The sequence below is a fragment of the Peromyscus leucopus genome, chromosome 8b (assembly GCF_004664715.2).
Source record: "Peromyscus leucopus breed LL Stock chromosome 8b, UCI_PerLeu_2.1, whole genome shotgun sequence".
Classification (NCBI taxonomy): Eukaryota; Metazoa; Chordata; class Mammalia; order Rodentia; family Cricetidae; genus Peromyscus; species Peromyscus leucopus.
Window position 1 is genome coordinate 100,693,761 of NC_051086.1, and position 27,991 is coordinate 100,721,751.

At 45.6% G+C, this 27,991-nt stretch overlaps 1 protein-coding gene and 1 non-coding gene across 3 annotated transcripts in view; one reads left to right on the forward strand and one right to left on the reverse strand.

Annotated features, from left to right (window-relative positions):
- Positions 1-26,323, reverse strand: part of Rnf157 (ring finger protein 157) — a 74,139-nt gene extending 47,816 nt beyond the window's left edge. For both annotated transcript variants that reach the window (XM_028889767.2, XM_028889768.1), the window contains exons 1-2: positions 26,000-26,323; positions 7,014-7,132 (exon numbers count right to left, since the gene is read on the reverse strand). In XM_028889767.2, the coding sequence (XP_028745600.1) occupies positions 7,014-7,132; positions 26,000-26,087 (207 nt within the window). In that variant the 5' untranslated portion in view covers positions 26,088-26,323. The remainder of the gene's footprint in view (positions 1-7,013; positions 7,133-25,999) is intronic.
- Positions 2,591-2,709, forward strand: LOC114707117. Its single transcript, XR_003736607.1, has one exon. It is a non-coding gene; the product is annotated as a 5S ribosomal RNA (ribosomal RNA).
- Positions 26,324-27,991: the final 1,668 nt, after the last annotated feature.

A 27,991-nucleotide genomic window follows, 5' to 3' on the forward strand; every position in this document is an offset into this window, starting at 1 on the left:
ACTCCATGTTCCTCATTCACCCCAGTAACTCATCCCCAGAGCTTCTTCCCTCTCTCTCAAGTATCCAGGCTCTACTGCGACCTCTTTCTATCATTTTAATTCACAAAACTAACCCCCAAAGTCTATGTATCAGACAGATAAAACTATACTATCTGATGATTCAAAGCATGCAACGTCCTATTTCACTAACCTCAGCCAACCCAGAATCCTCTCTGTGTGTGTGTGTGTGTGTGTGTGTGTGTGTGTGTGTGTGTGTGTGTGTGGTGTGTGTGTATCTGTGTGTGTTTTGTTTTTTTAGACAAAGTCTCATTCTGTGGCTCATGCTTGCCTCTAACAGCAGTCTTCCTACTTTGGCCTTCTGTGTGTGCCAGGATTATAAGGAGTGAGCTACCTTCAAAGGTCCAATGAATCTGGGGGTCTCTGGTTCATGGTTTGGTAGTAAATATACCCAGACATCTCCATCTCGAGTCTAGGATTAGTGTGTTGCCACATCTGGAAAACAACAACAATCCTAAAGTAAACAAGTTCCTGCCTTTCTGAGGCTTGGTGACTGATCATCCACTTAATCTCCTCACATAGCCAGTCAGTGGCAAAGCACACAGTAGGGTATTCCCAGCCCTTCCAATGCGGCCCATTTGTCTTCACACCCTCACCTCTAAGCAGCATCCCACAATCCAATGCTACAGACTACTCAGCTCTGCTTCTTCCTGCTGCTATCAGTTCACTGCCAAGGCCTTCCCCGGATCTCCTCCCTGGACATCCGGCTCCAGCCCCCAGACGGAGGCCTCTCTAGGACGGATGCCCTTGCCAGGGCACTCAGTCTCCTCTCCCACAGCACTTAGTCAGCACATCATGCTGAGAGGAGAGTCTGCTTACTCAGCCCTGCCTTCTGCAGGAATATCAAATGGCTGACAGAAAAAGCCTTCCCTTCTCCCTGCCTCCCAACCTCACTCCCACGACATTATTTTGTGCAAAACCCTATTTCACAAATTAATATACTTAATTAAGTTCCTTTAAAGAACTTGGTCTGAGATGGGCACTGTGGTAAAATCCAATAGTTTTAGCTACTTAGTAAACTGAGGCAGGAATCACTTGAGTTTAGAAGTAAAGAGCCAGCCCAGGCAACACTGTTAGACCTCACATACAAGTCTGATGACCTGCATCTGATCCCTAGAACCCACAGTGGAAGGAGAGAACCAACTCCTGAAAGTCATCTTCTGCCATATGTGTGTATGACATGCAGGCAGAAAGATTTCAAAAGAGAGAGAGAAAAAAAGAAAGAAAGAAACCTTGTCTCTAGTTGGGCACAGTGGCACACTTATAAAACCAGCACTTGAAAGGCAGAGGCAAGGATCTGTTACATAGCAAGTTTGAAGACAGCCTGGGCTACAAGAGACTATCTTTAAATAATAATAATAATAGGGTTGGGGATTTAGCTCAGTGGTAGAGCGCTTGCCTAGTAAGTGCAAGGCCCTGGGTTCCGTCCTCAGCTCCAAAATAATAATAATAATAATAATAACAACCACCTTGTTCTTGTTCTGGAGATGTAGCTCAGTGGTAGAGTACTTGCTTGGCAAGGGCATGCATGGTCCTGGGTTCCTGTCCCAGCACTATAAAACTAGGAAAAAGGATGCATTCCCCCTGCACACATGCTAATAAGGACATGCAATTTATGGATGGTGCATTTAGTACAACTTTGGGGCATATTTCTAGGAAGAGAGGGAAGTAACCCACACACTCGTGTTCCTTAGCTCTCGCTGCCCTTGCCGCAGAGAGCATGAACAGGAAGTCACAAAATGGACTCCACTTCAGAGCACACAACACCATGTGAGCCCTCAGGACTGGACTAAAATGCAGCAGCTTTCCCACTAACAGGAGGAACACTGTGTGGACTCCTGGCTACCAACAGCAGCAAGAGAGAAGGCGTTGCAGACGCCGACAATCCCGATTGGCTAAGTAACTTAGAACTTCAGAGTTTTTCTCGGCAAACCAAATCTAAACAAGGGAGCAGAGCGGCAGCACCTGCTCTGCCTGCGCTGTCCAAGGCAAGGCCCTCTTCATCACCCATTTCTCCACCGTGCTTCCCAGAGGCCTTCAGAAGCCCAGGCATCGCAATACAGCGCTGAAGCGGCTGGGGATGGGGTGCACACTTGAAACCCCAGCTCTTTGGAGATAAAGCAAGAGTATCTTGAGTTTGAGGACAGTCTGGGCTACACAGGAAGACCCTGCCAAAAACAAACCACAAACAAAAATTTAAAAATCCCAACCAGTACCTCAAACCCAATGTATGTGCTAAGGGCTCAGCTCAGTGATAGATGACTTGCTTCATGTGCATGAGGCCATACGTTTAACATGTAGCACTGTAAAGATAAGCCAACAGTGAAGTAAAAACACAGTGAATGGTCCATCCACCCACAATAAGTAGCAGCTGGAGAAATAACTGGTTGAAATGTTGGCAAATATAGCTGTCACTCTTCCAGGTGCATTTCATCCAGCAACCCGAAGGCATCAGAACCGTCCCCACTTTGTAAGTGGTGATCTGAGACCTACCAAGGTCATAGTTTCATGTCAAGATAAAAATAAGACTTTAGTCTACGGCCATACCACCCTGAACGAGCCCGATCTCGTCTGATCTTGGAAGCTAAGCAGGGTCGGGCTTGGTTAGTACTTGGATGGGAGACCGCCTGGGAATACCGGGTGCTGTAGGCTTGAAAAAAAAATTAAAAAAAAAAAAATGACTTTAAATATCGATTCCCATTCTCTTCGGCCACCTCTTGTACATTCATATGCTGCAGACTTGGTTCACAATGAGCCTTGAAGTACACGAAGTGGTGGTCCCTAGCACTCCAGTAAGAACCACAGCTCAGGCAGAGGAAAGGCTTTGCAGCTGCCCATTTGGAAATGACAGGAAACACCTGTTAACTCCTACAAACCCAGGAGCCAGGGGGTCTGTGGCATTTATATCTCAGTATGACAATTCATTTCAACACATTTCTTGGCCTGTCCCCGCCCCTCTGGAAAGAGGAGTGGCTCTTGCCCCCTGCTGCTTGATGGCTTTAAAAGGCTGTCCTCCGGGCCAGCTCTGTAACCTGATGCTCACTAGCTGACACCCGGTCCTGTCACTTGAGAGTAGAAGTCATTTCTTCAGAACTAAAGCTTCACGGCTACTCTCGGTTTCAGGATGTCCCCTAATCAAACATAAAGAGCATCCATGGCAAAGCCCAGAGGTCAGCTCAACAGATGGAATTACATACCACATGCTTGCCCTGGGAGGGAATGCTCCAGGAGGCACTCCAGGAGGGCATGGCAATTCTTGGGTCCTTTTAGAGCTCAACCAAACCCACAACTGTTCTTGGTGATCCAATCCACACAAACGGTCCATGGCCAGGACTCAGAAAAGATTGTGTATGCAAAAACAGAAGAGTGCTAGGGTCTGAAGCAGACTGTGGGTTCAAATGCTGACTGGCTCCCTTACAGGCTTGGCGATCTTAATGAGTGCCTTTCCATTAGGCTGAAGACAGATGAGACATCACATCTAGTGTGTAGGACAGCCAGCCTGACAGTTAGGAAGGGTCAGTACACGGGGTCATTATTAGCAAATGCCACATAGGGAGAGAAAGGAGAAACACGCTGCATATTGCTTTATCTTATTTCATGTTGGAGCCTAGTCTGGCCTCACAGCAATTCTCCCGTCTCAGCACCCCAAGTGCTGGAGTTACAGGAGTGAGACATCACAGCTGGCCTGTTTTGTTTTTTTTGAAAGTGTCTCCATATGTAACCCAGACTAGCTACAAACTTGACATCCTCCCATCTCAGCCTCTTAAGTGCTAGGTTGCAGTCATGGACCCCCAGACCCAACTTAATATGATTTAAAAAAAATCTCTGTTCAGATTAAACATACTTAATGACTGCTACAGAAACACACCAACAAGAAGACCGATGTCAATACTCCCTCGGGGAAAAGTCTCATACTTAGAAGGTCAAGGATGCTACCTAGTAATTCAGGAGCTCAGTCATTCAGGGGCCTCCACCGAGGTGCAAACTCACCTTTGGGAAAGTATGCCAACATGCACAGACCTGTATGTTTATCTGTAAGACATCTTTATGGCCAGAAGAAGCCATTTAAACACACACACACACACACACACACACACACACACACACACACGTTCATTTTCTAAACTGACTTGGTGATTCAGGAACCTCCCTCATCTGGCTATCAGGGACAAAGGAAGCGGTCATCTAACGGCGAAGGCAGTAGACATTCAACAAACAGTACTCGGCATAACCTGATTTGAAGCAAAAGGGTTGTGTGTGTGTGTGTGTGTGTGTGTGTGTTTTGTTGTTTCTGATGTATCACAGGCAGGCCTAGCACTTGCCATTCAGCTCAAACTGACCTTGAATTCACAGAAGTCTTCTACTCCTGTGACGACAGACATGCACTGGAATGTTACAGGCTGCTGGCTGCACCTTTATTTGTCCTACTATGGAACTAGGACTACAAAGTACCATGTTACAAGACAGAAAGGATGAAAACTACCACTGCCAAGAGCAACAACCTTTTCAAATTAAAGTTTAAGCCAGGCGGTGGCGGCACACAATTTTAATCCCAGCATTTGGGAGGCAGAGGCAGGTGGATCTCTGTGAGTTGGAGGCCAGCCTGGTCTACAAAGCAAGTTCTAGGACAGCCAGGGCTACACAGAGAAACCTTGTCTCAAAAAAACCTAAAAGTGAAGCTCAGACAGAAGTCTATCACCAGGTCAATCTCGTAAAAACATAATTTCTCCAAGTCACTCACCAGTTCAAAATCTTTAAAATCTTCCCACAGCCTAAGGAATGAAGACTTCTTGGGCAATGCAGCCCGCTCAGCTTTCTCCTCTTGTTTCGCTGTAGGCCAGCTTGCCTCCCTTCTTTGTTTCCGGAGAAACAAAGACAGTCACTTCAGCCCTGTGTCCACAACACCTACCACACAGTACCTGGCACCTGGCGGTTGCTCAGTAAATGTTTGCCAACTCTACAAATTCAGGAATACTTTTAGAGCTATCCTCGGTGCCTCAGTCCAGGTGGGATCCCTTTCCCCACCTGCCCAAGCCCCTCTGCACAGTACCCTAGCAATCTGCCCAGAGCATTCCGTCCCACACTCAGTTCCTTCAGAACTCAGTCACTCCAGATCTTCACTCTTTTTTGCACATCTCCTGTAGTGTGTTCTATCTGCCCCACTAACATGGCAGGTTTGGGAAGAGAGAATTTTCAGAGGCAGCCAGAGACAACAGAAAGAACAGATTTTTAGCAAGGAAGACCTACTTAGGAGATGGTGAGAAAAATTTATGTAAAACACCTGGAAAGGGGCCAGGGACCAAGGACACGTTTCCTATATGCTAGCTACTACCATTACTCAGCTTTCAGAACCTTAGATCTCTCACTGATGAAATGAGAGTGACAGGAAGTCCTGGGACAGGTAGCTGTAGTGGCTTACACTTGCAATCAAGAAGCCAAGGCAGAAAGATTGCCATGAGTTCTAAGCCACATAGTGAGTTCCAGAACAGTCTGATCTACCAAGTGAAATAATTAAAAAAAAAAAAAAAAGCTGGGCTTGGGTTTGGTAATCCCAGCACTCTGGAGGCAGAGGCAGGTGGACCTCAGTGAGTGTGAGACCACCCTGGTCTACATAATGAATTCCAGGACAGCCAAAGCTACATAATAGAGACCCTGTCTCAAAAAACCAGTAGAATAGAACAGTCCTGCAAGGCCTGGAGATGTAGTATTTATCATTCATGGGTGCACACTCAATCTCTGGCCCTCAAAAACAGTGTGTCCTCTTTCAAGGAGGTCTTCACATGGAGTACAGTGTCTGGGCCTTCCTCAGCACACAGAGACCACTCAAGAGCCACATGGCAGCTGGGTTTGTTTGTTTGTTTGTTTTGTTTTGTTTTTCAAGATTTATTTATTTCTATGTCTATTGGTGTTTTGCCTCCCAGCAGGTCCCCTGAAACTGAAATTACTGACAGCTGTGAGCTGTCATGCAGGTGCTGGGAATGGAACCGGGGTCTTCTGGAAGAGCAGCCAGTGCTCTTAACCCCTGAGCCATCTCTCCAGCCCCCACTGGGGCTGTTCTTACAAAGTCTCTTGCAGATTCAGAGCTGGTACTCAGGAAAAGGCTACAGAGACAGTTGCACTGGCTCTACCTAGAGTCCCCGTAGTCAGGACTCTTGAGAGAGGACAGCAGAAGGCAGGAGGAGGAGCTGAACAAACAGCTAAGAAAGCTGTGTTCTATTTTGTTTTCTGTTTTGAGACAGGATCTCACTCTGTAGTCCACTGGTTCTCAACCTTCTAATGCTGGGGCCCTTTAATACAGTTAGTTCCTCATGTTGTGATCACCCCCAGCCATAAAATTATTTTCACTGTCACTTCATAAGCGCAATTTTGCTATTATGAATCGTAATGTAAATATCTGATATGCAGTATTGTCTTAGGAGACCCTGTAAAAGGCTCATTTGACTCCCGGGTTGAGGACTGCTGATGTAGCTAAGATGGCCTTTAACGCACTGCAAGCCTCTCACCTCGGCCTCCCAAGTGTTGGCATTACTTGTGTGCAACTCAAGAACCAGGGAAACTTCATTCATTGACTCAGCAAACGTTGACCAAGGTTTATAGTTTTGTACTGGGCTTTGTGTTAGGTCTAGTACCCAACAGTAAACATCGTCCTCGCTTTTTGAAAGAGGAAAGCAGATAATGAACAGAGAAAGTGACAAACGGATAGGAACTGCGTGCTAAGTGCCATGAAGGAGGAATTCAGTGAGGGCAAGCAAGGGCACTGACCAGGGCTGGTGGAGGAAATGTGAATCTCAGGAAAGCTCCAAGTTCTCAGACTCAGCTGCCACCTCCCACCCCACCCCAGACCGCAACAACTTTATCTTGCTTGGTTTCCCCCAGTCTAGCGGCACACCTGGCTCCTCAAGCCCCCACTGCACCAACAAACCCAAGCTGGAGGCAGTAAAAAAATTGTACCCTACCGCCACTGGCCTGTTTCCCAGGAAGTTCAGGTCGCTGTTCTCTCCAAAGAGGTAACCTTCCGGATGCGTGGAATCAAACTTCTCTCCTCCCATGATGAAGTGGCTGGCAAAATAGCTGCCTGGGGAGTGACACGTGAAAAAATCAGACAAGCAGATTGATGTCAGACGGACGGAGCAAAAGGTGCTGTAAGTAAAAACAGGTTAAGATTTCAAGGAATCGGATCAATTTCTTCTGATTTCAGACTCTAGCACAAAATCAGCAAAACCATATCAGACAACAAACAAAATAGGTCACTACTGTTCTTGTGACAAGCCTGAGTCCTCATCCTGATCTAAAATATCACTAACCAAAAGTCAAGAAAGTCCACAAATGCCCACTAATGAACCTATTTGTATTTTGCTACTGATCATCTGTGTGGGTGTATACTGTGTGTGTGTGTGTGTGTGTGCGCGCGCGCGCGCGCGCGAATGTGTGAAAAGTGCCAGAGGTCACTATCACTGGGACCTGCAGCTCACCAACTAGACTAGCTGGATGGCCAGTGAGTCCAAAGATTCACCTGTTTCCACCTTACCATGGCTGGGTCTACAAGCGGATCACTCAGTTTTTCACACAGGTTCAAGAGACTGAACTAAAGGTCCCCATGCTTATAGAGCAAACACTTTACCAACTGAGCTGGCTCCCTAGTCCCTACTTGGTTTTGTTTTTGTTTGAGACAAGGTCTCACTCTGTGTAGCCCATGTAGTCCTAGAACTTGTGATCTTCCTGCCTCAGCTCCCAAGTGCTAGGATTACATGCAGATACTACCAGGCTTAGCCTGGTCCTGATTTTCCTGTTTCAACTTGAGGTGGTGGTTCCTGAGCATTTGAAAATCTTCACTACAGACATAATCATATTTATATACAAATTATCTTTGTCTAGATCTTTTAACCCACACACATAAGTATCAGCACCTGCCTATCCTCACTTCTATACTCCTTAATCTTTCCAATGAGGCTCCTCACACTCATGCTGCACAAAGGAGGCATGAGGCAGGCATGAGGCCATATATCTGTAATCCTAGCACTTGGAAGACTAAGGCATAAGGACCAAAGTTCAAGGCCAGCCTAGGCTACAAAGTGAGATCACCTCAACAGTCAGCACAAGAAACTTAGGGACACTGGCAAGCATTTAGTGCAGTGGTTCTCAACCTGTGGGTCACAACCCCTTGGGTTGATGGACCCTTTCACAGGGGTCGCCTGAGACCATTAGAAAACATAGATATTTACAATTCATAACAGTAGCAAAATTACAGTTAGGAAGTAGCAACAAAAATAATTTCAAGGTTGGGGGTCACCACAGTATGAGGAACTGTATTAAAGGCTTGTAGCATTAGGAGGGTTGAAAATCTCTGATCTAGTTGTATATTTTAACTCTGATAGGGACACAAATTCCTCTTACTCCAAACTCCTTGTTTTTGTTTGCTTGTTTGTTTGGGGTTGTTTTTGAGACAGTCTCATGTAGCCTAAGATGGCTTCAAACTCACTAAAGTAGCTGAGGCTGGCCTTGAACTTTTGCCTCTACTTCTCAAGTGCTAAGATTACTTACAGGCTTGTGCCACCACACCATGCACCCTCAAATTTCTCTAATCTGACTCTAAGGTAGACTATACAAAAGATTCATACCTTAGAAAACTGGCAATTCTCTCAGATACGCCCACTCTCAAACTAACACAAAGGAGTTATGAAGCCATAAAGCCTTATGTGTAACTCAGCCAGGATAAATCTAAACTCCCAGTCAGCTGTGATTGAGTTTTTTCAGAAAGCTGAAAAGCTGTGTTTTAGCATTTTTGGCTGTAGAGAAGCCACAGGAAGGGGAGGAGAAGACAGCTGCAACAGAAATCAGAACCGGACATTCAGATTTTACTTTCTAGACATGGAGTTTGAGTCCAGAAACACCAATTAAACTCAACCATGTGGCTAAGACCACTCACCAAAGCGTGAGGCAATTCTTAACTAACAATCAGAAAGCATTTGCAGAGAGTGGCAGTACACAAATTAAAGTAGCACCGAGCTGCAGCTGGAAGGAGCCAGCTGAACCTAGAAACACAGCATCCGGCTGCAGTGCCGCAGCATGCGGTGCACCCCAGGGCAGCATCACTGTCCGTTCTTCATGTCACACACTTGCTGGCCCTCTTCTCCAAGCGCATAACTGATAGAGTGGAGGTGCCTGGTTGCCTTCAGTAGAAAGCAGTCTTCTCAAATAAACCGCCATTGCTATTGCCTCTGAGTGAGATGTATTTTCTACACATCAGCGACTGTATGCTTCTCACACATTAGATGAAATGAGAAAGAAGGTTCTGGCTGGGTGTGGTGGTGTGTGTCTATGGCTATACGGCCGGAGTGTTACATACCGAGACCCAGCTTTTAAAAACAAGAACAACCAACAAACAAAAAACCACCAAACCTCACTTCTCAGTACCAGTCCAGGAAAACCTTATGCCGACTGACTAAATGATCTGCCAGTCTCTTAACGTCTCAAAGACATTTCCAGTCTCCAGGCCGTGGTGAATGCTATTCTCTACACTGGGCTACTTGAGATTCTGTAACCAGCTTTTAAAGTCTGTACTCAATGCCATTTGCTCCCTGTAACTCCATCCTTTTAGAGATCAAGATCTTTATTTATTCAAAAAGACTAACGGCCTTACTGAGGAATAACACACCCAATACAGAATTCATGCCTTGCACAACTTGGTAGTTTTGGTAACCACCACCATGAGTCCAGCTGAGAACATTTCCAGCTCTCCAAAATACTCTAGTATGCCTGGCACAGTCCCCACTGTCTCACCAGGCATGGTGGCTAACACCTTTGTCTTACTCACTGTCCTGTTGCTGTGAAGAGACACCATGGCAACTCCTATAAAAGAAAGCATTTAATCCAGGGCTTGCTTACGGTTTCAGTGGGTTAGTCCATTATTATCATGGTGGGAAACAGGCAGGTATGGTGCTGGGGCAGAAGCTGAGAGCTTTACATGCTGATAGGCATCAAGGCAGCAAGCAGAAGGAAATACTGAGCCTGGCAAGGGCTTTTAAAACCGCACATTCCCAGTGACACACCTCCTCCAACAAAGCCACACCTTCAAATCCTTCCCAAACAGTCAATCAACCGATTGACTAAGCTATGTAGCCCTGGCTAGCCTGAAATTCAGAGATGGGCCTGCTTCTGCTTCCTGAGTGCTGGGATTCAAGGCGTGCACCAACACATCCAGTAGTCCTCCTGTTCCTAATGCAGCTCAACAACAAAGCTCAATCAAGTTAATGTGGTCACACAGTTAGTAGCTGTTTTTAAACAAAACCTGTATTTTGTTGACTTTATTGCAATAAAACCAAACCAAAGAAACAGAAGAAGGCAATTGTTAGCCGCTGCAGCACCTGGTTCAACAGATTAGTCAAGTAATAAATGTTCTGTTTTAATAAATAACAAAGAAAGAAGGCTGGCTGTTGATGAGGTTTCAGAGACCATGGAAACAGTTGGGCATGAGAAGGGGAAGGGTTATCAATTGAAGCAGGTGCTGCAGCAGCTAACAACTGCCCTCTTCCAGTTTTTACTTTGTTTTTTTTTTTTAATTTTTAGTTATTTATTTTGCAATGCAGTCAACAAAATACAGGTTTCAGCTTAAAACAGAGCTAGATTTTATCCCAACGCTGGCATCTACCAGCTGTGTGACCACATTAATTTTATTGAGCTTTGTTGTTGAGCTACATTAAATAAAAAGTTATTTTTGAATACAGTTCCATTTACTGCAATATTCAGGAACATAACTCCATTATTCCAAAAGTAAATAGCAAGCTTAATATTTTCCACTCACAGGCAGGGTATCTGTTTATGCTGTGACCTTAATAAGAGAAAAATATGCAAAGAGAAGTCTTCTCAGCAAGAACTATTAGCATGAGATAGTGGTTAAAATCTAAAAGTATTTATATGTCTGTCCTATTCAATATAAAATTTTCATGACTTGAGAAAGTTTGAAGATTTGGTTTTGGAATTTCACCACAATAAGTAAATCACTATTACAAGGGGTCTAAACATACAGGGCTATGTTTTGGTCTTTGGCATGTTACATAGTAATTATGTGTTGAAAATATCTCTTGGCCTAAATTTTCTATCTAGTTTCAGAAGGCTTTTGTTTGTAAAATTGTAAAGGGCAGTGCAGTCCTCAGTCTGTTTCATTTCCTATTTTATTCTGGACAGAGGGATGTGTTGAACTTACCGGTCCCTGCACTAGATAAGTAAACAAAAGACTGCTGGTTGGTGCAGAAAAACAAAATGTTTTTGAGACTAAAGGGTCTGATTTACAATTCTTGTTTGCCTCTGCCACAAAGGACACATTCTCTGGGCTTTATCGGTGTGAGCATGTATCATTTCAGGCACTGTCCTCTTTTGCATGGGGCAGTATGGGAAAAGGAAAAGTCAGACAGGTCCATGTCCTAAGATGCCAGTCCTGGTCCATCTTCTTTATGTACATAGAAACAGCACTGCTAAGGATGTATGCATGTATTTACACAGTCGGAGGCTTTCATCCAACTACACTGCTCCTCGCCTCTCTGCTCCCACTGCTTCTCAGCCGTGGTCCTTCTCTAGTCACTGAACTCTGGTCCACAGGGTCCACCTTAGTCACTGGCACACAGGACAGGCAGAGGTTCCTTAATGCTTGAGGATGACACTGAGTTCTATCTTTGGTTGAAGGAAATCTTTACAAATAATTTTTTCTTTTCTATAAACAGACTTTGTAGCTCAGGCTGGCCCCTCCAAAGCTGGGCTGTCAAAATATTAATAGGTTTTCAATGTATTTATTAGTTTGTTTACTTATTTTGTGTGTGTCCCCGTCCATGCTAGGGATTGAACTCAGGGTATTATGTATGCTGGACAAGTGCTCTATCCCCAAATTGCATCCCCAGTTCTTTGGATTCCTTTGGACATGATTCCAGAAGGTTCTGAGAGATCCTTGCTATAGAATACAGACAAGATCTCCTAGCCCAGCTTGTGCATTTCCTTCCCTAGACATGGAATGTGGCTTTCACTGAACTCTAGATCCTCAGCATGAAACTCCAGTTGGAGACCATGGTCTGCATGCCAGAAGATCTCAATACCACTTTGTCAGTCATCGTTCCTAGGCCTTTTCAGAGCAGAGAGCTATGAGATGTTTATAAAAATAAAATATAACACAGTATTTTTATTGATATATATAAACACACACACACACACACACACACACACACACACACACACACACACAGGGTTTTTTTGAGACAGGGTTTCTTTGTGTGGCCTGGCTGTTCTTACTCACTCTGTAGACCAGGCTGGCCTTGAACTCAGAGATCCACCTGCCTGACTTCCAAGTGCTGGGATTAAAAGTGTGTGCCACCGCCGCCGCCGCCCAGCAATAGTTCTAATTTTGTTTTTGTATGAAGCAGGTGTCATGTAGCCCAGGCATTCCTTCAATACACTATTTATCTGGGAATAACTTTAAAACCCCAATCCTCCTGCCTCCACCTCCCAACTGTTGAGATTATAGGCATGTGCCAGCCAGCCTAGTTTATGTAGTGCTGGCAATAGAACCCAGGGCTCTAGGCAACCCTACTGACTGAGCTGTATCCTATAACCCTGTTTTTGGCTTCTGAGATAGGGTCTTGCTGTGTAACCCTGACTGGACTGGAATGTTATAGACCACTGGCTGACCTTGAACTCATAGCAGCCCTCCAGCCTCTATTTCCCAAGTGCTGGAATCACAAGTGTTCACCACTTGTGGAATTGTCTTAAGAATGGGTTTTAAGCCGGGCGGTGGTGGCGCATGCCTTTAATCCCAGCACTCAGGAGGCAGAGCCAGGCGGATCTCTGTGAGTTCAAGGCTAGCCTGGGCTACCAAGTGAGTTCCAGGAAAGGCGCAAAGCTACACAGAGAAACCCTGTCTCGAAGAAAAAAAAAAAAAGAAAAAAAAGAATGGGTTTTAACATAATTCACAGTTGGGGGTTAGAGAGTTGGCTCAGAAGTTATGAGCATTTCCTGCTCATCCAGAAGACTGGAATTTGGTTCCCAACAGCCACATCAGCTGGTTCACAACTACCTGTAACTCCAACTCCATAGATTATGATGCTTTTGGCCTTCCCAGGCACCTGCACTCATGTGTACATACCCATATACAGATAAATAAATATACCCACACATAATTAAGAATAAAAGTGGGGGTTGGGGATTTAGCTCAGTGGTAGAGCGCTTGCTAGCAAGCACAAGGTCCTGGGTTCTGTCCTCAGCTGGGTGGGGGAGGAGGGAAGAAAAATAAAAGTGACTGGGCGGTGCTGGCTCACGCCTTTAATCCCAGCACTCAGGAGGCAAAGACAGGTGGATCTCTGTGAGTTCAAGGCCAGCCTGGTCTACAAAGCAAGTTCCAGGACAGGCTCCAAAGCTACAGAAACCCTGTCTTGAAAAACAAAAACAAACAAACAAAAGAATAATACAAGTTAATGGGGTTTTGTTTCTTTTTTGAGACTGTATTTCTGTGTAGCCCTGGCTGTCCTTGAACTCGTTCTGTAGGCCAGGCTGGCTCAAACTCAGAGATCCTCTTGCCTCCGCCTCCCAAGTGCTGAGATTAAAGACTTTCACCACCACACCCAGCTTAAATGTGAATATTTTTTAAAGCACTCAGGCTCACTTGACTAGGATATAGCTCAGTGGCAAGTGTACTGACTTGTCTCTCTAAGGCTGGACAGGTGGATGGCGAGCTCTGTTCACACTGCGAATGGTTGGTCTTTGTCACTAGTCTAAACAAGGAAAGAAAAAAAGGTGAAAGCAAATTTTAAAAGATCATGAGCCAAGTGGTAGTCAGGCACGCCTTTAATCCCAGCACTCGGGAGGGAGAGGCAGGCAGATCTCTGTGAGTTTGGGGCCAGCATGGTCTACAGAGTACGTTCCAGGACAGCCAGGGCAGATACCTAGAGAAACCCTGTCTCAACGAACCACCCCACCCCACCCCTGCCAAAAAAATTGTGTGTGTGTGTGTGTGTGTGTGTGTCTGTTTTTGTGTTTGTGCACAGGAATACAGAGAATTCAGAAGAGGGTGTCAGATTCTCTGGAACTAGAGGCACAGGCGATTGTAAGCCACCTGAGGTGGGTGCTGGAAACCGTACGCAGGTCCTTTGCATAAGCAGTACACACAACCCAGGCATCTCTTCAGCCCACAAAGCAAATGTTGTGTGAAATTCTGATTGTGTTCTGACAAATAAAGCTTGCTTGGAGTCAGAGGGCAGAGCAGACGGAGACAGGAAGTGGTGAGGCAGGGCAGAGGGGGTCTCAGCCTTTTTGGAGGAAGGAGCAAAAGAGGTAGGAGGAGACTGGGGGCTGCTCCCCTGCTTCTCAGGTCCTTCAGGTTCTTACCCCTTTATCGACTCTCAATTTTTTTTTTTTTTTTTTACTGATAAAGAAATAATTAGATAAACTAAACGCTTCAGAAAAAAAAAAAAAAATTTTCCCAGACAGGGTTTCTCTGTTCTCTGTGTAGCTCTGGCTGTCCTGGAACTCAAAGGCTAGTCTCAAACTCACGGAGAACTGCATGCCTCTGTCTCTCTAATACAAAAATCCTTTTGACTGATAAGGGTTTCTAGGATGAAATGGGTTCTTTTTGTTTGTTTGTTTTTTGTTTTTTGGTTTTTGGTTTTCGAAACAGGGTTTTTCTGTAGCTTTGGAGCCTGTCCTGGATCTCGCTCTATAGACCAGGCTGGTCTTGAACTCACAGAGATCCACCTGCCTCTGCCTCCTGAGTACTGGAATTAAAGGCATGTGCCACCACCGCCTGGCTTGGATTCTGTTTTAATTCATAGTGTTATACACTGCATATGTCTTCTCAAAAGTTTAGAAAAGAATATTGCCAAAGCATTACTAACCTACTGACTGAATATGAATTCAAGCTAACTTGTATTTGTGTGTTTGTCTATTTATTTATGTTGGCTTTTGAGACAGTGTAGCACAGTCTACATGTTCAGGATGAACTCTTCTGCTGAAATAAAAATCCTCTCTTTAATCTGTGTATTATCGGTTCTGATTTTAAATTTTTTGTAGCAAACTTGATTTGGGAGGAGGAGGACAGGTTGTCCCTGGACTAAGTGATCTTCCGGATGCGGCTTCCCTGGTACCTAGGACTACAGGATCACACTGTTGTGCTAGGCAGTTTGGTGGGTTTGTTTGGTTTTTGACAGGATTTCAGTAAGTAGGCTGAACTGGCCTTGAACTGACAATCCATCCTCCTCTGTCTCCTGAGTGCCAGGGTTACAGGTATGCAACACACCCGACAGCCCTTGATTTTAATACAAAACAAGAACTACATTTAACTTTAGGCATCAAGTTAAAAGTTTATTCATTCTTAACAGAAACCAGGATATGGCCTTGTTTTTTGAGACTAGGTTTCTCACTGGCCTGAAATTCTCCAAGTATGCTAGGCAGGTTGATCACTGAGTCCTAGGGAATCCACCTATGCCTGCCTCCTCACTGCTGGGATTACACATACCCGGTGCCTGGCTTTTTACACGGTGCTGGGTAAAACTCAGGTCCTTGGGCTTGCTTGGTGAGCACTTTACCACCTCCCCAATCCCTATTTTCATTTCTTTTGGACTGATTTGTGGGAGAATTGATAGATCATAAGCTAAACTCATGTTTAACATTTAATTACATTTTGCAATTTTATTTATTTATTATGTGCACACACAGAGATGTGCCATAGTTTATGTGTGAACTTCAAAAGAAAATTAGTGGGAGTTAGTTCTTTTCTCCTACTATGTGGGTACCTAGGCTTGAACCTAAGATAGCAGGCATCTTTATCCACTGAGCCATCTTACTAGCCCATGATTAATATTTAAAAGACTGCCAAATTCTTTCCAAAGTGGCTGTACCATTTTACATTTTGCTTTAGCAGTTCATAAGGATTCTAATTTCTCTGCATTCTGAACATTTGACAGTGTCTGCCTTTTTTTTTTTTTTAGGTATCCTAGAGGGTATAAAATGGCATCTCATTGAAGCTGGTCTTGTTGTTGTTGTTTTTCGAGACAGGGTTTCTTTGTCTAGCTTTGGCTGTCCTAGAACTCATTCTCTAGTCCCAGGCTGGCCTCTAACTTGCTATGGAGACAAAGATAGCCTTGAACTCCTGATCCTTATGTCTCCACCTCCTGAGTGCTGGGACTACAGGCAGCACCATCATGCCTGACTTTTTCCTCAACGACAATTCCAAGGAATTTCTATCACTATACTTTTCAGCGATCACTACAGCAGGCTGTCAGTTGCATTTCCATAGGAATTACCTCTCTATGTATCTTGTCTTTTCATCTCTTCAATGTTTTCTAAAAAATTATTTTTGTTATTTTTAGTTGTATGTATGTGTGGTGGGTGTGTGCATGTGAGTGATGGTGCCTGCAGAGGCCAGAGTATCGGATCCCCTGGAGCTGGAGTTACAGATGGTTGTGAGCCTTCTGGGGTGGGTGCTGGGAACTGAACTCAGGTCCTCTGAAAGAGCAGTGCATGCTTTTATCCACTATGCCATTTCCTCAGCCTCTTTTAGAAATGTGTGTTTTTTAATTCTGAAGGACTCCAATTGTGTGTGTGTGTGTGTGTGTGTGTGTGTGTGTGTGTGTGTGTGTATGTGTTTGAGAGTTGGGGATATAGCTGGGTGGCAGAGCACCCAGCATTTGTAAGGCTCTTGGTTCCATCCCTAGCACTGAGACAACAAAAAGATGACACTGGATTGTACTTTTGGTATCATTTCTAACTCTTTGAATAATCCAAATCAAATAGTTTTTCCTGTCTTCTAAGATTTTACATTTAACTCTTACCTTTTGGTTTGAAATGTAACTTCCATGCCATATAATTCACCTAATTTAAACTGTATAATCCAGGAATAGGGACACATGTTTATAATCCCAGCACTTGAGAGGTCAAAGCAAGATCTACCCTCACCTACATAGCAAGTTCAAGGCCAGCCTGAGCTATATGGGGACTCATTTAAAAAAAAAAAAAAAGACATACACACATGATTTGAAAAATATATACATATAGTGTGGTTTATAGTATATTCAGGGCCGAGCACCATTCACCCTTATCTAATTTTAGAACATTTTCACTACCCTAAAAGAAACTCATTAACAGTCATTCTTCTCATCCACTCCTCAGCTTCTGGTGAATCTACTTTCTGTCTCTGGATTTCTTTCTCTTTTGACAGTTCATAAAAATGATATAATATGGGGGCTGGAGAGATGGCTCAGAGGTTAAGAGCACTGGCTGCTCTTCCAGAGGCCCTGAGTTCAATTCCCAAAAACCACATGGTGGTTCACAACCACCTGTAATGAGATCTGGTGCCCTCTTCTGGCCTGCAATCATACATGCTGTATACATAACAAATAAATAAATCTTTTTAAAAAAAAATGATACAATATGTGACATTTTGGATCTTGTACCTTTCACTTAGCATGTTTTCAAGGGTCATTCATGTTGAAGCATGCATCAGTACTTCGCTCCTCTCACTGCCCGGTAATTTCCATTGTCTATATTTATCGTGTTTACTCATAGGTTGTTCCATTCATCATCTGAGTAATTTCTACCTTTTCACTATTATGAGAAAAATGATATGTACATTCATGTGCAAATTTTGTGTGAATGTTTTTTTGGTCTTGTGCATACACAAGAAGTGGTATGAGGGCTGGAGAGATGGCTCAGAGGTTAAGAGCACTGACTGCTTTTCCAGAGGTCCTGAGTTCAATTCCCAGCACCCACAAGGTGGCTCACAACCATCTGTAATGAGATCTGGTGCCCTCTTCTGGTCTGCAGACATACATGCAGGCAGAACATTGTATATATAATAAATAAATCTTAAAAAAAAAAAAAAAGAAGTGGTATGACTGATGAGTCATATAATAACTAACCATTTGAGAAATTATAAAACAGCTTAAGACTGTTTTCCTTTTTTGATTTTGATGCTGAGTTTCACTCTGGCCCAGGCTACCCTGGATTTACTCTGTAGCCCAGGCTGCCCTCCTAACTCAGTGTTCTTCTTTCTCAACACTGAGATGTCCATGTGAGCCATCATGTCTTGTGGGTAGGGCTCTAGGTTTCCTTACCAATGCTTGTTACTATTTTATTTTTCAGTTAACAGCTGTCCATTGGATGTGACTTATTATCTAATAATAGCATTCTTTTGCAAGGGGGCAAGATCTAATTCTGTAACCTAGGCTAGTCTTAGAATCTTCCTGCCTTGGCCTCCTGAGAGCTGGGATTATAGGCATGAGGCTTCTAATCATACACAACTTTGATCAGTATTTCCCTAAGGGTAGATACTGTGTATCTCTCCATGTGCTTATCGGCCATTGTTTTTTCTTTTTTCTTTTTGAGAAATGTCTATCAAGTACTTTGCCTTTATATTTTTCTTTTTTTCAAGACAGGGTCTCACTATGTAGTCCTGGCTGGCCTTGATTTCACCTGCCTGCCTCTGCCTCCCAAAGCCATGTGCCATGAAGACCAGCTAATTGGACTGTCATTCTATTACTTGTAAAGTTCTTTGTGTATTCTAGATAAAAATCCTTTCCTATACTCATGACTTGCATATGTTTCCATTCTCTGGGTTGTCTTACGACATGATCCATTTTGAGTTAAATTTTTGGGGATATAAAGAAAGGATCTGATGTCCCCATCCCTGCTGCGGTTTGTGCCTGGATAGTCTCATATACTAAACGAGTACTCTGCAATGAGCTACACTCCAGCTTACAAAGGGTCTAAGACTACTTCATTCTTTGTTAATACAAAATCATCCCAGCATTATTTGAAAAGACTTTCTCCACTGCAAGGTTTTATCCCTCACCACAGATTGTTTTTGACAAACTCAATAATCCCAATACTTCCCAGGTAGAGGGAAGATCAGTTCAAAGTCAGTGTGGACTACATGGATACATGAGAAAAGGTCATCTGATGATGAATGCATGTATTCCTGGCTCAGAATTTCCTTCAGTTGACCTAAAACATGCCACTGTTGCACCAATGCCATATTGTCCTTTGAAAATATCTTTTTAAAAGACTTAATTTTTAAAAAGTTTTGGGTATGTATGTGTGTCTATGTGTGGGTGTGTGCATATGAGAGCAGATACCCAAGGAGTTCAAGAGGGCATTAGATCCTCTGGGCTGAGATTACAGGGGGCTGTGAGCCACCTTATTTGGGTGCTAGGAACTGAATTCGAGCCCTGCAAAAGCAGAAGCTCTTAACCATCGAGCCATCTCTCCAGTTTGTCTTAAGAACATTTTTAATAGCATTAGGAATTGATCCCAGGACCTTGGGCATCCTGGGCATTCTACTACTCAACTGCATTCCCAGCCCTCACAGTGCATTGATTTTTCTATCTCTATAGTTATTTTTAAGGTTTTAAAAAGATTTTTTTTAAATGTGTATGGGTCCTTTGCTTGCATGTATGTCTATACCCCATGTGTGTGCCTGGTGCCTGAGGAGGCCAGAGGAGGGCATTGGTTGCCCTGGAAAAGAATTAAGAATGCTTGTGCCGGGCGGGGGGTGGCGCACGCCTTTAATCCCAGCACTCAGGAGGCAGAGGCAGGCAGATCTCTGTGAGTTCGAGGCCAGCTGGGGTTACAAAGCAAGTTCTAGGAAAGGTGCAAAGCTACACAGAGAAACCTGTCTCGAAAAAACAAAAAAACAAAACAAAATAAAAAAATGCTTGTGAGTTGCCCAGGTGGTAGGTTACACACCTTTAATCCCAGCACTCAGGAGGCAGACTCAAGTGGGTCTCTGAGTTTGAGGCCAGCCTGGTCTCTACAAAGAGAGTTCCAGGACAGTCAGAACTACACAAGAAACTGTGTCTCAAAACAACAACAAAAAGTATGGTGGTGAACCACTATATAGGTACTGGGAATTGTTCAGGGTCCTTGGGAGTTCATCCAGTGCTAGTAACTGCTGAGCCAGCTCAAGAATTCCAGGTCAGGCCGAGTGGTGGTGGCACACACCTCTAATCCCAGCACTCAGAAGGCAGAGGCAGGTGGATCTTTGTGAGTTCGAGGCCAGCCTGGTCTACAGAGCAAGATCCAGGAAAGGGGCAAAGCTACACAGAGAAACCCTGTCTCGAAAAAACAAACAAACAAAAAGAATTCCAGGTCATCCTCAGCTGTATCCTAGACCAGCCTGAGCTACAGAAGATCCTGGCAGAAAAGGATTTTGTGTGTGTGTGTGTGTGTGTGTGTGTGTGTGTGTGTGTGAATCCTGATCGGTAGAATGCTTGCCTCCCATCTCCCACACAAACAGACCCTACATTTGCTCCCATGCTTGTACTCCTAGTACTTAATTAAGGGTGTGGGTGTGTGTGCAGGAGGCTAAAGAGTTCAGAACCTTCCTTGGCTATACAGTAAGTTCAAGGCCAGCCTGGAAGGCATGAAACCCTATCTTGGAAAAAAAGAAAAATGAATGTCAAAAGCAGATTTTCCCCCTTGCTCTTGATATTAGCGGGAAGTGACTGTATCACCACATTCATGATCTTACTTCCTGAAGAAGTTCCTTTCCGGTCCTGACTTGGCAAGTGCTGTTTTACTCTTTTGTTTGTTTGTTTCATGTGCAGGTTTCTGTGTGTAGCCCTGGCTGTCCTGGAACTTGCTCTGTAGAGAAGGCTGGTCTGGAACTCAGAGATCTGCCTGTCTCTGCCTCCTGAGTACTGGAACTAAAGGTGTGCACCACCACCCCCTGGCTGTGTTGTTAAATCACAGATGAGTGGATGTTCTAGCAAATGTTTTGTCTGAATCTACTGATACGATCGGGTAGCTTTTATAGTTTATTCTACTAGTGTGGCATATTAACAATGACTGACGTCGTATATGAAACAACACTCACACAACACCAACAGGGCAGAGCCTACGTGGTCACCCTACAGTCTGCATGCTTATATCTGTACATGTACCTCTGACACTAAACAATTAGCAGTGAACTTTTGGAAGAAGTGTAGTTTTTAAATAGTGATTTTTGTTTTTTGAGACAGGGTTTCTTTGTGTAGTTTTGGTGCCTGTCCTGGATCTCATGCTGCAGCCCAGGCTGGCCTTGAACTCACAGAGATCCACCTGGCTCTGCCTCCTGAGTGCTGGAATTAAAGGCATGCGCCACCACCGCCCAGCTTATATAGTGATTTTTTTTGAAGACATGCTTAGTTATTAAATTTTTTGTGTTCCAGCACTCTTGCAACAACTAAAAATTCCAGCTCAGCAAAAATAGTTAAAATAAGGCCAGGCAGTGGTGGCGCACGCCTTTAATCCCAGCACTCGGGAGGCAGAGACAGGCGGATCTCTGTGAGTTCGAGGTCAGCCTGGGATACCAAGCGAGTTCCAGGAAAGGCGCAAAGCTACACAAGAGAAACCCTGTCTCAAAAAACAAAACAAAACAAAACAAAACAAAAATAGTTAAAATAGACAAGCACAATAATACACCTATAATCCTCATTACTTTAGAGCCTGAGGCAGGGGGATTAACAGTTCTGATCAATATAGTAAGATTTTGACTCAACAACAACAAAACAAAGAAAAAAGAAAGAAAGAAGGAAAGAAAGAAAGAAGGAAAGAAAAAAGAAGTAAGGAAGGAAGAAAGAGAAAGAAAGAAAGGAAGGAAGGAAGGAAGAAAGAAAGGACTAAAGGAGGAAGCCAGGAACTGAAGAGAGATACTCATGGTTAAGACCCCTTTTGCTCATGCAGAGGACCGGGTTCAGTTCCCAGCACCCACACTGGGTAGCTCACAACGGCCTACTTGCCTGTGACTCCAGCTTCAAGTAGGATCCAATGCCTGTGCAGCCACACATACTTACACTAGCACATAATAAAAAGTAAAATAAGCTGGGAGGCAGGCAGCAACAGGCAGATTTCTGAGTTCAAGGCCAGCCTGCTCTACAGATCAAGTTATAGGACAGCCAGGACTACACAGGGAAACCTTGTCTCAAAAAAACCAACAATATGGGCTGGAGAGATGGCTCAGAGGTTAAGAGCACTGACTGCTCTTCCAGAGGTCCTGAGTTCAATTCCCAGCAACCACATGGTGGCTCACAACCATCTGTAATGAGAGCTGGTGTCCTCTTCTGACCTGTAGTCATACATGCTGTATACAAAATAAATAAATCTTAAAAAAAAAACCCAACAACAATAACATGCAGTAAGATGGTCCTTCTGTATGCTGTGAATATGTGTTCCTCTCATTGGTTAATAAAAAACTAATAGGCTGGTAGGCGGGCAGGAAGTTAGGCAGGAAATCCACACTGAGAATGCTAGGAAGAAGGAGTCGCCAGCCAGACACAGAGGAAGCAAGATGAGAATGTCATACTGAGAAAAGGTACCAAGCCACATGGCTAAACATTAGATAAGAACTATGGGTTAATTTAAGGGTAAGAGATAGTCAGTAATAAGCCTGAGCTACTGGCCAATCATTTATAATTAATATAAGCCTCTGAGTGATTATTTGGAAAACAGCTGCAGGACAGAGAAAAGCCTCTGATTACAATAAAAAAAAAGTCTTTTAAAAAGACACCATATTTACATTGTCTATGTCAACTTGCCTAGGTGATACTATCCAATTGTCTTCCAAACACTAGTCTAAATACTGCTGTGAAGGATTTTGGGGATGTGAAGTAAAACACAAGAACATAATAGATATTAAAGTCAAATAGTTAGAGTTGAACAATATAACTCACTAGCAGAACTTAGCTAGCATTCACAAGGTCCTGGTTGCTCTCCAGTACTACCAAAACAACAACAAAATATTGGTCCCAAATCACAGGTATGTTGTCTCATACCTGCAGTCTTAGCACTGAGGAGACTAAGGAACTAGGAGCGGTAGCACATGCCTGTCATTCAAGTACATGAGAGGTGGAAGTAAGAGAATCAGAAGTTCAAGGTTCCAAGCCAGGTGGTGCATGCCTTTAATCCCAGCACTCGGGAGGCAGAGGCAGGTGGATCTCTGTGAGTTTGAGGACAGCCTGGGCTACAGCGTGAGTTCCAGGAAAGGCTTGAAAACTACACAGAGAAACCCTGTCTCAAAAAACCAGGGGGAAAAAAAAAAAGTTCAAGTTTCCTTGGCTATATAATGTGTTTAAAGCCAGCCTGGGTTATATGAGACACTATCTCAAAGAGGGGGAAAAAATAGGTTTGTTTGTTTTAAGCTTTAGGCTGAGCAAGTCGTGGTACTCAAGAGGCTGAGGCAGGATTGACACTTTGAAGTTAACTTATACTACAGAGCTGGACCCTGTCTCAAAAAAAAAAAAAAAAAAAAAAGAAAGGAAGAAAGAAAAAGAAAAAAGAACTTGATGTGGTAGTGAATGTCTTTAATCCCAGCACTTGAGGAAGAGAAACACAGTCTCTGAATTTAAGGCCATCCTGGTCTACATAGTGAGTTCCAGGCCAGCCAGGGCTACACACTGAATCCCTATCTGAACAAAAGGAAAGGAAGAAGAAAGCAAGCAGAAAAATTAAAGCCAACCTGGAATGCACAGACAGACTGTTCAAAGGCAACAAAACACTTCCATGTGTCTAGGTGGGTGTATGGTTTAATTAGTAAGAATGTTCACCTAGCATGTAAGAAATCTGGGTTCAGAGCTGGAGATGGCTCAGTGGTTAAGAGCACTAACTGCTCTTCAGGAAGATCGGGGTTCAATTCCCAGCACCTACATGGCAGCTCACAACAGTCTGTAACTACAGTTCCAGGGGACCCAACACCCATGGCAAAACACCAATGCACATAAAATTTAAAAAATTAGCGGGGCAGTGGTAGCGCACGCCTTTAATCCCAGCACCTGGGAGGCAGAGTCAGGCAGATCTCTGTGAGTTCGAGGCCAGCCTGGTCTACAGAGCAGGATCTAGGACAGGCACCAAAACTACACAGAGAAACCCTGTCTCGAAAAAAAAAAATTTTTTTAAATAATTAATTAAAAAGAAAAGAAATCCTGAGTTCAAACAAAATATATTCAGCTTGGGGGTGAATTCATATGGTCCCAGTACTTGACTGGACCAGAAGTTCAAGGTCATCCTTAGCTACAAGTCAGTCTGACGCAGCCTGTGCTAAATAAGACCCTGTTTCAAAATAACAATGAAAATAGATAAAAATGAGTTAGAATTGGGTAAAACTTTTCAAAGATTGGTAGATCGGGGAGCATTATTTTGGACTGTTAAATACGGAATGTGTTTACTTGAGAAAGGCTTTGGAGGCACGTGTTGTGACTCATGCTTGTAATCCCGGTGTTTGGAAAGGGGAGGCTAAGGCCAGAGGCTGCCTCAGGTCTGTGGCTCATCAAGGCTACATACGGAGTTGCCGGCCAACATGACCTACAGTGTGAGACCCTGTCTCAAAAACAAGTTCCCATCTCCCAAAAAGATTTTAGTTTGGTCCATTATTCTCTTATTGCCTTTGGGAACAGTCTTTCCGACATCTACCATTATTAATTCCCATATGTGGAGGAGGAAAGGGCAAATTTTCTCCTGAGGCAGCAAACCCTATAAAACTCCAAGGTCAGCAAAACATGATCCATATTCTGATCAATAAAAGCTGAGTGACTTAGAAAACACACACACACACACACACACACACACACACACACACACGCTGCTGCATATTTTTGGTTTTAAAAAACAAAATGCCAGTCAGGTGTAAGGGCTCATATTTGTAGCCCTACCACCGGGAAGAGGGGCTATTTACACTTCCTTTTTTGCGGCTGTTGTATTGATTTTATTTTGTTTGAGACAGTCTCACTGTGTAGCTCATGCTGACCCCAAACTTAATAATCCTCCTGCCTCGGCCTCTAGAGTGTTACGATGCATTTTTAATAGATAAAAGTAACCATACAGTCATAATTAGCAAGAGCTTTATTAAAACACTAGGGATCCGCAGCTTTATCTCCGGCCTGTCTAAAACAGTTCTTACTCGTTTCTGTAGGGCTTGTTCTCTGGCACAAAGGAGACAGAGCTGCTGGTACACTCTCTGCAGGGAGGCAGGTTCATTGTCTGGTCCCAGCTTCCACCTGGCAGAAACTGGATGTACTGCTGAGAAACCAGCTCGGCTCATTAGCATGTCTTTATTCTACCAAAAGGAAGATGGGATCCTCTCCAATTCTAACACCTCACTCTGCTATCATCAAAACCTCATCAGGTCCTCAAGACAGAGGGAAGGCGGTAGGTAGCACATGGGTCCCTAGGGGTCTTGAGAACAGCAAATAAAAAAAATAATAATAATAAAGGACAGACAGCCGGTCATTCGCCAGCAGCTCAGAGGCTGCCCTCCACTCAATTCGACTACTTTGGCATTCTCTCTCCTCTGCTGTCAAAACTGTCCTGCAATGCGAATGCTGATGCTGAGGATGGAGGCATTTACTTTGTCGAGCTATGGTATGCGTCGGAAAAATACTTTTGCCCTGTCCCCAGGCATCCGGTTGCCAGAAATTAGCAACGGGGCGATCCCAGCGACTCTGTCAGATTCCCATCATTTCTGCTCACTTAGTTTTCCTCTGACAGCCTCCGGATAAAGCTAAGGACTACATGAGCAAGTTCGTTCTCCCCGCCACCCCACGCCAGCAGAAACCCACTGCCAACCATCCCCGAGGCCAGGACGAGGCAGCCCGGGTCAACACCTGGCACAGGTGCCTGCCAGGGATGCCTCTCCAAACCCGCAGCCCCTGCAACGCCGCAGCCCGGGAGGCGCGCGTCCCCGTCGCAGAGCAGATTATCACCGAGGTCGCTCACGTCCCCGGCGGAGGGTGACCTCGATGACCCCCGCAGGCACCTGCAGCCCTCTGCACGGCGTCGCAGGGGCCCGCGATGAGGGGCACCCCACGCCCTGCAGCCGGAAGTCCTCCCCCGCTCCGAGGCCGGCTCGGGGCCGCCCGGACCGCCGCGCCGCTCGCCTGCAGCATCCGACGCGCGGCCTCCCCTCCGCCCGGCCCGCGGCGCGCGCGCGCGCGGCCCTCACCGGACTTGGGCGGGTAGCGGTACACGGAATTGGACGGGATGTCCACCTCCTCCACGCCCGCGTGCTGCCGGCTCGTGAGGGCCCCCATGGCCGCTGCGACCTCGGCGTCGCCCGGCGACGGTCTCCGCGCCTCAGCGCGCCGGCCGGCCGCACGCCCGATGCGGGGGTCGGCGGCCCGCCGCGGCCCGCTCGGCGGAGGCGCTGCGGCTGAGGCGGCGGGGAGCGGCCTGCAGGGCGCGCACCATTCTCCGCCGGGTACCGCGGCGGCGCCTCTGCCGGAGAGGGCTGCGGGGCTGAGCCGGGGGGCGCCGCCGCCTCAGGCCGCGTGATGTCAGCGGCGGCCGGCGCGCGGGGGGCGGGGGGGACCGCGGCGGCCTCAGCCAATGGGGCGGCGGGGCGGGAGCGCCCGCGGGCCGGCCAGCCAATGGGAAGCGAGCTGCGGTGGGAGCCGGCGGCGCGTGCTTCGCGCGGAGGCTGCGGCGCGGACGCCACCCGGGGCTCAGCGGCGGCGACGGGCAAGCTTCTGGGTCCTCCGGAGCTGCCCCGCTGTGGCGGAGAGGCCCCGGGTGCGTCGGAGGGAAGAAGCGTGGTCCCCTCCAGACCCGAGTAGTGTCCCGGTTGGATCACCAAGCTGGGAGCGCCTCCCCCGCGGCTCCGGAGAGGCCCGCCTCGAGCTCGCGCGCCTTTGTCCGCGGATCCCAAAGCGAGCTGCCCCGCCCTGGCAGCCAGGGCCCCACCTCCTCCGCATCAGTCGAGGGCAGACCCCCAACGGGAAGCACCCACATGCCTCATGCCCCTGCCGCCAGAACCCCCAAAGTGTTGTGCCAACCCCACGTCCCAAATTGTCAGCAAGACCCCATAGGGCATGCTGGGCGACCCGCTAAGATGTGGCCACCCCTCTGTACAAGCTGTTTGTGCCCCCTTCCCCTGGACAGCCCTGATAGCCTTTAGGGTTTGAATTGGTAGAGCATCAAGGCAAGATAGTCACTTTCATTCTGTCCCTTTTGAACTGTTCTTTGGAGACTTTGGAAAGACCTATGCGTGGCCTATGGGTGAAGAGTTCCCAAACAAAAAGGGGATCCAGTAGAGCAGACCTTGGACTTCCGTGTACACACACACACACACACACACACACACGAGGATCCAGTAGAGCAGACCTTGGACTTCCGTGTACACACACACACACACACACGAGGATCCAGTAGAGCAGACCTTGGACTTCCGTGTACACACACACACACACAAAGGGGATTCAGTAGAGCAGACCTTGGACTTCGTGTGTATACACACACACACACACACACACACACACACCAGTTAGAAGCTTGGGCAGGCAGAAGACGTCATTGCTCGGTTAATTACAGACATCTCTATGTTTGTGGGTTTGATGGGGTTTTGGGTTTTTTGTTGTTGTTTATGTTTTTGTTGTTTCCCTGGAGGGGAGACTGATCAGCAAGAATTTGACCTGTTTCAGCATGATGTCAACTTTCAGCATCACACAGAGTAGTTCGGGGTGACTGCTTTCCTCCTCTAGGTTTGTAAAGCTGTTTTGTAGATCTAGCTGCCTCCTGGTTGTAGTGTGTGTGTGCACACGGAAGTCCTGAGTCTGCTCTACTGGATCCCCTTTATGTGTGTGTGTGTGTGTGTGTGTGTGTGTGTGTGTGTGTGTGTGTGTGGTATGGAGTTTGCAAGGGAAGTATGGTTTAAGTTTTTTGTTGTTGTTACATTTTATTTTATTTGTGTGTTGTGGGGGTCTCCTGTGACACCAGATGATTTCAGAAGTCAAAGGACAACTTACAGAAGACTTTACGTCAGTTGTGTGGGTTTGAGGGCTAGAACTCAGTTCATCAAGATTGGCAGGCACCTTTACCCTGCCATCTGCCCCCCCCCCCTTTTTTTTTTTTTTTTTTTTTGGTTTTTCAAGACAGAGTTTCTCTGTGTAGTTTTGCGACTTTCCTGGAACTCACTTTGGAGACCAGGTCCTCGAACTCA